Raw genomic sequence first — 11,292 nt, 5'->3', positions numbered from 1 at the left:
GTCCCACGATGATTAGTGTTGTTGTTGTTGATAGTATGCTCGATAGAAATATTATGCATATCAACAGAAAATGAGTTAACGGGCAATGACGTAGCATGACAAGTCTGCGGTGTAGGAGCAGAACGGGGGTCACAAGCAGAACACTTAAAGCTGTTGTTGTTATTAGAAATTACATCAATTTCATTTTTTGTGAGGTTTGTGCACTTTCCGTGAAGAAACAGGTTACAGATTGAACATTTGATGTTACTTTCGCTTTTAACTAATTTGCGATTGCAAACACTGCACTTCATTTTGGTAGATTTTAAAAAGTGACAATTGAAACAATTAATGCTGTGATACTATTCAACTTTGTTTGTCTTTAATAAGAAACTTTAAAATTCTCTAGATTGTGTCTGTCCCCATCAACACTCACAAGAGAGTGTTGATAAAGACGTCTTGATAAAGACGTTTCTATCAATAGAAATATTTTAGGCTAAATATTTAGGTATATTTGACTTGAATTTTGAAGATCATTTTTGATTAGAAGTTCAAAATTTTGAATTTCTTATCAAATGTGAAATTTAGATTTCATTATTTTAAAATTTCGATTGATAGAAACGTCTTTATCAAGACTTCATTAATTGAATTTTAAAATATTACAAAAACAAAAAAACCAATCCAGATAAAATTAAAGATTTTAAAGATCTTAAACTTTTTAAGCTTAACATCGTAAGTATAGATTTTTATTTTCTTTTTAATTATTATATTTTAGACTAAGAATATTTATTATAGATTCCTGAAGAAGGTTGTAATCACAACCGAAACGTCGAAGAAAAATTAGGATAAATGAATTTGACCTAAAGCCCACATAGGAGTTAATATTATATATTAAAGAAGGTCACGAAGATAGAAATAATTTGTATTACGGAGGGCACGCCGTATTTAAACTTTCAAAATGAATTTTTATGAATATGTAAGAAACACATACGGATTTCAAGTATGTTCAGATTTAAAAAGTTTTAGCAAGATAGGGGTAAGTAATATTAAACATAAAAATACTTTAGTTTTTCTTCTAAAATGTAGGGAATTTGGTTTAATTCCTGAATTTATTCAGAATTCAACAAAAAATGTTTCAATGTTGTTCGATTTTGAGAATGGAGAATGTGATAGAGGTTTAAATAAAAAACTTTCTTCAACATCAAGAAAATATCATTCAAAATTACTCAATATGGCAATTTCATTGAAACAATCGCAAATCAAAAATCAAAATAGATTATTAGTGGTCTTAGAAAGTAAAATTAAACGCGTATTATTAGAAAATGAATACAGTTATTTCTTCAGGAGCCAAGAAATAACAAAAACCAAAATAAATGATAGTACAAAATTTTCCAAAAAGAGAAAGCTTGGTCATTAAAATTTAAAGCTAGACAAGAAATGAGGATCAATTTTAAAGAAAATTGGTTCGTCAATAAAACACAGGTAGAATTCCCAGAGGACACAAAATGGCTTTTATCTTTAGGACCAAAATTTGCGTTACCTATTAAAAAAGAAAACATACCAATATTTAAAATGATTGCCGATGGAGAAGAGTTAATAAAAAGTAAAGAACAAAATGAACAAGAACCTGCACGTTCATGTTTTACGCAAATATTACAGAATTATATGCGATTTGTATCAATTCCTTATTTGGATAAATATTTGAATAAAATATTTAGTGATACAAAAAAGTTCTTAAAACGACACCCAGAAATTTTGATTGTCCCAGCTGATAAAGGCAATGTTACGGTAGCTATGCTAAGAGAAAATTATTTTGATAAAATGAAAGATATGATGGCTGATAGGAATACTTATACAATTTTAAGAAACGACCCAACAAATAAAGTCCAAAATATTAATAACAACCATGTTAAATTCTTGTTCAGAAATAATTATACTAATGAATATGAAAAGAAATGTATGACGACTTATACAGCTAAAAGTCCAAAAATTTACGGATTGCCAAAAATCCATAAACAGAATGTACCATTAAGGCCAATTTGTTCATCGCTAAAAGTCCCATGTTATGAGTTGTCTAAATACATTGTTAAGGTTTTAAATAATATAACTGTTGACTCAAAATACAATGTTAAGAACGCATCATCGTTTATTTCAACTATTTCACCAATCATTTTAGAACAAGATAATATTCTTGTTTCTTTTGACGTTATTTCGTTATTTACTAACATTCCTATCCCATTGGTTCTAGAATTGGTTGAAAAAAGTTGGGATAAAATTAAAGATCATACCAGAATTCCAAAATTAAAATTTTTAGAAATCTTAAGATTTAGTGTTATAGATAATAATTATTTAGAATTTGATAAAATTTTTTATCAACAAAAACAAGGAGTTCCGATGGGAAGTCCAGCTTCTCCAATATTAGCAGATATTGTAATGGAAGCATTATTAGATAATGTTTTTGAAAAAATTCCTTATAAGCCTAAAATAATTACAAAATATGTTGATGATATTTTTATCATCCTAAAATCTTGTCATGTTGATTCAACTCTAACTGCTTTAAACTCGTTTCATCCGAAAATTCAGTTTACAGTTGAGTTTGAAAATAATGGAAAACTTCCATATCTGGATGTGTTAGTAATAAGAAGAAATAATAGGTTAATATTTGATTGGTACAAAAAACCAACATCTTCAGGTCGTCTTATTAATTTTAATTCTAAACAGCCTAAACAAGTTATTATCAATACAGCAAAAAAATTTGTTAATAGAGTTTTAGATATCAGTGACATTGTCTTTCGTCAAAAAAACATACAAATAATTATGGATACGTTACTTTCCAATTCATTTCCTTTAAATATAATAAAAACATTACTGAATCAATATTTCAATCCATTGGTTTAGATAAATTCAGTAGCAAATGTTACTCCATTTTCATACAAAAGTATTGTATACATTCCAAATCTTTCCAATAGAATGTTAAATGCTCCAATAAGAAATAAAGATAATGTTCGTATAGCTTTCAAATCGGCAAATATCCTAAGAAGTTCATTGTTTTCGAATTTAAAAGGTGAACTTAATAAAAATGAAAAATCAAATATTGTCTACAAGATAAAATGCTTAGGTGATGGAATAATAAATTGTCCTTCCGTTTATGTAGGAACGTCTATGCAAAAACTTAAAAATCGTTTAGCTGGTCATAGATCAGATATTAATAGCGGACATTCACATAAGACAGCATTAGCTTTGCATTGCATAGATGAAGGACATAGACCAGATTTCAATAACGTTGATATTATACAGACAGAAAAACACTATAGCAAACGTATGTTACTAGAAATGTTACATATTTTAAATACAGATAATACGGTTAATAGGAGATCTGATTGCGAAGGGTTGAGCAATATTTATAGTCAGTTTGTGCATAGAAATATTTTAGGCTAAATATTTAGGTATATTTGACTTGAATTTTGAAGATCATTTTTGATTAGAAGTTCAAAATTTTGAATTTCTTATCAAATGTGAAATTTAGATTTCATTATTTTAAAATTTCGATTGATAGAAACGTCTTTATCAAGACTTCATTAATTGAATTTTAAAATATTACAAAAACAAAAAAACCAATCCAGATAAAATTAAAGATTTTAAAGATCTTAAACTTTTTAAGCTTAACATCGTAAGTATAGATTTTTATTTTCTTTTTAATTATTATATTTTAGACTAAGAATATTTATTATAGATTCCTGAAGAAGGTTGTAATCACAACCGAAACGTCGAAGAAAAATTAGGATAAATGAATTTGACCTAAAGCCCACATAGGAGTTAATATTATGATAAACTTAATATACTTTTTCTTCAACGTGTCGTTAGTGGAGCGGTCAAGATAGAAAAGTTTCTTATAAACCTCCTATACCACACAGCTAGACCCAGTAACCTTCGAACTTACCTTGAATTTTTCGGCATGGGAAAATTCGCTTCTACCTTGGCGGGATCTGTTTCCGAATTCCTACCACCAACGATGAAACCCAAATATTTGAGCTCTTTAAAGCTAAATTTGGATTTCTTAACGTGAGATTTGCCTTTCTCATACATTCGGCTACCTCGTACAGCGATATGAATCTCGAAATCGGGCGCAACGTTAAGCAGATCATCGAGATACACGAAGACTCGGTCTCAAAGTCATGCAGAGACAACCTTGTCCATTAAGCGGCATAACTTTTGGGCCGCATTGCACAACCCAAATGGCATGACCGTGAACTGGTACAAGGATCTCCCCGGTACCGCAAACGCTGTTTTCTCCCTTCTCTCCTTCTCCAGCGGTATCTGCCAACAGGCTTCTTTTAAGTCTACACTTCTTATATTGTAAGTGTCTGATAGACGGCTGATAAGCCCTTTAACATGAGGAAGCGGGCATGCGTCTTTTTTGGTCACTCCGTTGACCTTACGAGAATCCAAGCAAAAACGATACTTTATCGTATTATCTGGGCCTGGCTTCTTAATAAGGAAAACGGGCAAGCACCAAGGACGCGGTCTCGGTGTTCCGCCATTGCCGTTTTTCCTATCCCATGTTGGTCAAAGTCAAGAAACTTCTTCTTGACCGCTTCCAAACGTACCCGCTGTTGTTCCGTTAAATTATGAGCATTGAGTAGTTCCGCGTCATTCTCCAGAATCGATACTGAGCTTACTATGTTTGGGGCTAGTTGGAACATCCTCCAGAAATCGACCCCCAAGTATAATTCTTGGTCCAAACTAGGAACCAAATAAAGAGTGTTCGTTTTCTTGTGGTATTTATATTCTATTTCAGTTCGAACCTTTCCAACAATGGCTTGACGGTTTTGACCCCCGATGTATAAAGTTGTACTAATAGGTTGTTTGCCTCTACAAATTTCTTACAGTCTCTACCCAGAATGCTCACGCTAGCCCCAATGTCCAATAAACCTAGCAGTTGTTTATGGACTACTACAACCTTAGCGTAGGGCCTGGGATCAGTACTCTTTTCTACTACCGTGGACAATATGTTTTTTTACGCGTTTCTTTCCTAATTCTAAATCTCTCTCTTGCCATCTCTATACGCTTGGATAGTGTATAAGCTTTTCCTTGAAAAATCTTACTTCTAGCCTCATAATATTCTTTTAATCTTATATGAAGTGGCTTAACCACTGAAAATTTCGGGATCTTTTCATCAATTACTCTGTCTTTTTCTTTAATTAAAATTCTTATATTGTGTTGTTTGCCGTTTGCTGGAAAGCTTCTAGCTGCTCTTCGGAGTACTGCCTCGTATTCTATATCGAGCACGTGAGCCACATACCTGCCAGAAGGCTGAGGTCGTGGATGTTTATGGGCTTCTCTATCCTTCATCGGAAATGCATATTCTGCTTCTTTACATACAAGTCTTAGTTGGTCCACACCACAGTATTCACTGGTTGAGCATACACAAGCCTTCCGCTCCGGTCGTTCATGTTTTTCTTCAAGATCCGAACAAGTTCTATTTCGGGTATAGGTGCTCAGAGCTGCGATCTCAACTTAAAATATCGGATTGTGGGTTTTGTAAAACGTTCCCTGAGGGAATCCTGTCTGAGGTACCCCACTATTATAGTCGTTTCCTTCCCTTCGTGCAGGAATGGGATCAACCCTCGGACCCCCCATTGGTTGAACCTGTTGCATGAACAGGACTTGCTGGACCTGGCTTGTGAAGGTCGGAGTCACTTGCGGTGGGGGCGGCTGATTCACTGGTGGGTGGTTTACTGCCCTTCGGGTTGTTGCCTCTGTAGGTGGTGTTGTACGGTTACAGCTGTCGGACTCTTTCATAAGTTGTCTGACCCCTCGTTCGACTTCCGTCCGAATATATTCGCTAATGCTCTCTCTCTTAGAGTCTATAAATGCATCCCGAACGCTGTGTCAATGCTGTGTAAATATTTAAACCAAAAATTAAAAAATTTTTTGTTTAATTTAATGTTTTGTGAAACACTGTTTTTTGCACACTTTTTCGACTTCAAATTACATAGAAAAAAAAGATTCCTTCGTAATCAAACCAAGCTCAGCTGATTCAAAATCCTTATATACTTCTTAAAAAATTAAAAAGCTCAGCTACGTCATTTTGCATCCAACTGAGCTAGAGCGATTTGATTTGATAAGGTCAATCATTTTTTCGACATTTTTTTTTCATGTGTGAAAATAAAATCTTGGAAAATTAGAGTTCATTGTTTTGTGTGTGGTGGATTTCAATAACATGATTTTTTATTTAAAAGGAAAAACATATTTTATGTACATATATTTACTACCTAATTTGTTTGAAAGGGTTTTAAAGCTAATTTTTTTTAAACCTCTTATAAAACCTTTAATTAATTATGCATTTGTTTTTGGGTAGATATCATTAAATTTCATTCAGGTACTTTATTTGATAAGTGCTTTTTACCGGATTTAAGAATTTTCTAATATTTTAATATAAGGATAGACAGATAGTTTTCATGGGATGTCATAAAATTATAAGTAATAAATGGATTCGAATATTTTTTAGTGCTGGTATTTATTTTTAAGGTATAAACAATGAAACAATTGATGAAATTATCATTTAAAGTTTAAAAGAGCAGTTGCATAGTTGAAAAAAAAATGACTTGTGGCACTCGAGGACTGCCGCGGTAAAGCTATTGCATTGCATTTTTTATCAACTTATGCAATTATAATTTGTTTACCTACACTACACAAAACAAATGATTATATTTTGTATCTACCTATCAATTCATATACAACAACAAGGTCACATTTGAAAACAACATGCATACACACAATCTCATATCATAAACTTGTCCAGATAAAAAAATAAGAAAACACAAGAATACTTTTTCTCTTCTCTTCTGATTTAATATCGCAAGCGCAATCCAACGCTTTACTCCTTCACAAATCACAAAAAGTTGATCAAGAAAGAGAAGAATGGGAAGAGAAAACAAAAGAAAAGAAAATACAGAACAATGTATGGTCTTCTTCCTTACTCCTCTTTTTGTTGTCTAACACAATTTATATAACCCTCTCTGGCTGAACCAAAACCATTCACACATCCATGCAAGCTTCGTACAATCGTATCATATGCATATACACACATACCATCATAAATGTACTAATTTTTCGTTACGTTTTTTCTTGGTTAGCTCCCCATGCCAGGCCTGCGTTAAAATCTATGCAATAGCTTAAAAATATTTAAAATGAATACATCGCATAACAATTTGTTTGAAATAATCCTGAAAAACTACTCACGCTTACTCTTCACAAAATATTGGTCCATAGAGTCATTTGGGGTAAGATCGCTCAGTGGGTAAGAGCGCGCACTGCTTATTGCTCGAGTTGTGTCCAAAAAAAACAAAAACCAAAAATGAGGAAATAAGCGCTTAGTAAGACGTTAATAAGTGATGACCTTCGCGATTGTGTGCTCAGTTTTATTTTATTTTAAAAGAGGATTGAAAAAACCCGGCTAAGAACAAAAAAAAAAGTTGTGCATATTTATATTTGATTTAAGTCAAAAATTTGTTCGATTTTGTTTTGTTTTACTATACATTTGATAAATAGAAAAAAAGTACCTTTGTGGGTAAAATCGCGCAGTCCTTTTGTGGGTAAGAACGCGCACTTCTCCCCATACTAAATTTTTCTTTTTTTAATATGACAGACACATTTTTAACTTGAATCTTGAGAAACGAAGGCTGTTATTCCTGAATTCCAAAAAAGAAAGGCCGTAGACTTCTAATTTAGTTAGAAATATTTTTTTGTTTGTTATATTTTGTAAATATAGTTCAAGTTTTTGTATTTGTACTTAATTGGTTTTTTCTTTAATATTTTCATTCATTTTAGTGAAAACTTTTAAGTTTTGAAATAAAGTTTTGTTTGACTAAGTATAACATTAAGTTTTTAGAAATTTAGTTACCGTAAACTGTCAAGATTTCTATTAAAATTATGTGCGCGCTCTTACCCAAGATTTTGCGCGATCTTACCCTGACTTTGGGGCAAGAGTGCGCACTTCGACTTCATTTGGTTTTTGTTTTTAATCATATGAAATATTTAAACTAAATAACTTTATTTTTGAGTTTTCTTGTTCCCAAAATATATGTTTATCAAATGTAAAAAACTTTATGCTGCTATCTCTTACAGAACTTTCACAATTTTGCCTTAAAGTGAAAAGTGCGCACACTTACCCCAACTGACTCTAGTCAAAATATCATAGAATATCAATCACTTCCACTTGGAGAACTTTCAGAAGAAGCCCAGGAATGCAAAATTAAAGACCACAAGAAGTACAGATATCAAAATACGTGCAAAGTTTCAAGGATTCGGCAGAATGAAGACCTATTTAACATGCTTGCAACCTCATCGGATACACTTATTTCTACCTTAAGGCACGTAAGAAACCAAAAAGATCTGAAAGAACAATCCAGAAATGATGAGTTTATAACAAATTACCCCGGACTTAGATGATAGTTTTAAAGAAATCTAGTGTTTTTTATATGTTAATTTGTTACTTTTATCTTTTTCCACTGTTTGACTTGTAATATATCACTGAAATACATTATAAATGCACTCTTCTATAAAGAAAAATGAAAAAATGCGTACAAATTAAAATAAAAAAAAAAATACTTTTCTCCCCACTGTTTCACTCGAATTGGTTCCTTTCCTTTTTCCCCACTGTGTCACTTTACTCAGAATACCAAAATACCATTATGTTTACAACCTTATCTAAAACTTCTTACTTTAACACGAAATTCTGAAACACCCTGTAAAGTTTTTTTCATAGCCTTCAAAATTTCCTTCAAGATAAAAAAAATTGTGGCGATTTCTTTTTTTGTTTAGAAGATATTAACTTTGTAAGCAAAAAAGTCAAAACGGGCCACTGTGCGCCGTCTATAGCCAACTCGATCATTTGCCTCAACTCTGGCGTACTACTCACTACATTTCCCACCCCTATGGTACCCATCCCAGAACTTGTAACGACTTAACCTCCTCCCATATTCACGGGACCCAGGTTTTGCCTCTCCCCCTCATTAAGTTCATTAAGTTAAGTATCTGTTGACTCTTGCCTCTCTGAGACTACCCCAGTTACGTTGCTGTATGGTGGTGCGGTGACTGATCCGCCCGTGACTACTGATCAATTTGCCCCATCTGATAATGAGAGATTCTGACCTACCAGGATATTTCCCTCCCGCGAACTCAACTGGTTAACCCCCGCCATTGGCTGACCTCCTGGATGTGCCTGGTTTCCACGTGTAGATGTTGCAGACACGCCCGAGCCATTTGGCCGTAGTTCCTGTATGCCTGTATTACCGTCGCACATAGGGGTATTTGGCCAATCTAGCTGGACAAAAACCAATTTTATAAAACTCTTTGAATGCAAAAAAAACAATGCTTTTGGCAACTCTCTGGACCGTTATCTGAACACGAGACATGCAAGTCTAGAGAGAAAATTAAAAACAGTTGTTTTAAAATTTAATATTTGTTTCTTTATTCAAGATTAAAGGTGGACGTTTCTTTTATTTTCGCGAGTTAAAAAAAAATATGGAGAATATTCGAGCAGGTTAGTGAGTATTGAATAAGTCAATAACTAATTAAAATGTATGTCAAAAAATAATATAATTTGAGCCAAAAAAATATTATTTTTATGTTGTTTTTTTTTTTTGTAAACAAAGCGTTTTGTTATACTTCTGCATCGATCTGTGCTCTTAAATGTATGTCAATTGAAAGGTACATATTCTTTCTTAATAATTTCGTTTAAAAAAGCTCCGCATTTTTTCGCCTAAAAAATTACGGCTAAGTAGAAGGTAATATAGTCAACTTAAATTTAAAGTAGTTTTTTTTTTTAAATACTTATAAATTTTTTATTTTTCGAACTTTAATCCATTTGGATGCTTATGACGAATAGGCTATTTATCTCTTAAATTGCTTGTTGGTACATAAAAACAGTAAAGCAAAAATAATAGTAAATATATAGTTGCAATTATGTTTTAAATCCTTGATTCCACGTTTTTCTATTTTTTCTTTTTATTTCAAATTTAAAAACTTGTATTTTTTGCTATTCCGTCATTATTAGTGAGTTTTTCAAATGAAAAAGTTATGAGGTGGAAAATTCCCAAGTAACAATTTAGCTTTCATAAGGGTCAATGCAAGCTATTTTTTGGCTTTCATAACGGAGGTCTTCCTGCAGAGGGGTGCACAAACCGGATTACTTGCGTAGGATGTTATATTAAGGCCTAATAGAAGTTGTTGAAGGTGTTGAAGAAGGTTGAAGAAGATGTTGAATTTATGCATAAAAAAAAGAATTTATTGAATTTTATTTCATTTTTTTTTATTTTCTTTTGATTTTTTCTGTTTTGCATTTTGTACATATTATTTTATTTATTTTCACTTTTCCTATTTTCTTTCTTTTCCTTTTTTGGAAATTCCACTGCTTTTTCTGTTGTTCTGAAATGATGAGAATATTATTTTAATTGAAAAAGAACACATTTTTTTATTTTCACCACATGGCCCGGCCAGGAATCGATCCCACGTACCTCTGCATACCAAGCCAGCACCTTACCAGTAGACCATACTCGAATATTAAAGATGAGTGAAAAAAGGGAGCTAATTGAAACCTCACATAAAAATGTAATGTTTTTTTCTAAAGCGTTACAAACATTGCATATCTGCAGGATAAAAGCTTTGCATACTTATTGGTGAAAAACATTGCATACTTGAGAGATGAAAACATTGCATACTTACAAGAACCTCTTGGAACAGGTCTTATGAAACCCTTCTGTCACTTGAAAATAGAAGGCTTCTTTATGAAGGTCTTCTTTAACTTATATTTACAAGGCTTCTTATAAACACTTCCAGATAGCCTTAAGGAGACCTCCTTTGTTTCCAAAATGGATGATTTGCGTACGTAAGCCTTAAACTAAACGTATACAAACTATAGCTTGCCGAATCGAAGAAAATGGACCTTATGCAAGTAAAATTGTTATTTGGGCAATAGACCATGCTCTAATATTAAAGATGAGTGGAAATTTGGGAGCTAATTGAAACCTCACATTGAAATGCAATGTTTTTTTCTAATGCGTTACAAACATTGCGTATCTGCAGGATAAAAACTTTGCATACTTACAGGTGAAAACATTGCATACTTACAAGAACCTCTTGGAACATGTCTTATAGAGGCCTTCTTTCACTTGAAAATACAAGGCTTCTTTAGAACGGTTCAAACAGGTCTTATAAATGTCTTCTTTAACTGATATTTACAAGGCTTCTTCTTAACACTTCTAGATAGCCTTAAGGAGACCTCCTTTCTTTCCAAAATGGATGATTGATGAT

General features: G+C 32.6%; 1 protein-coding gene across 3 annotated transcripts; it reads left to right on the top strand.

Annotated features, from left to right (window-relative positions):
- Positions 1-461: 461 nt before the first annotated feature.
- Positions 462-6,101, top strand: LOC129921477 (uncharacterized). Of its 3 annotated transcripts, XR_008773529.1 has the most exons (3): positions 462-708; positions 752-3,646; positions 3,690-6,101. XR_008773529.1 is itself a non-coding variant. In XM_056003318.1 (2 exons), exon 2 carries the CDS (start codon positions 1,414-1,416, stop codon positions 2,872-2,874), a length of 1,461 nt encoding a protein of 486 aa, XP_055859293.1. In that variant the 5' UTR covers positions 462-708; positions 772-1,413; the 3' UTR covers positions 2,875-6,101. The 3 variants fall into 3 exon arrangements, 2 of the variants coding, with proteins under 2 accessions (XP_055859293.1, XP_055859292.1); XM_056003318.1 differs by having other exon boundaries at positions 772-6,101; XM_056003317.1 differs by having other exon boundaries at positions 752-6,101.
- Positions 6,102-11,292: the final 5,191 nt, after the last annotated feature.

Source organism: Episyrphus balteatus, chromosome 1 (genome assembly GCF_945859705.1).
Source record: "Episyrphus balteatus chromosome 1, idEpiBalt1.1, whole genome shotgun sequence".
NCBI lineage: Eukaryota > Metazoa > Arthropoda > Insecta > Diptera > Syrphidae > Episyrphus > Episyrphus balteatus.
This window is presented reverse-complemented; position numbering and strand designations above follow the sequence as displayed.

What these genes read in the sequence shown, in the direction of transcription:
- LOC129921477 (XM_056003318.1), top strand. Translation starts at nt 1,414, where the DNA reads ATGAGGATCAATTTTAAAGAAAATTGGTTCGTCAATAAAACACAGGTA.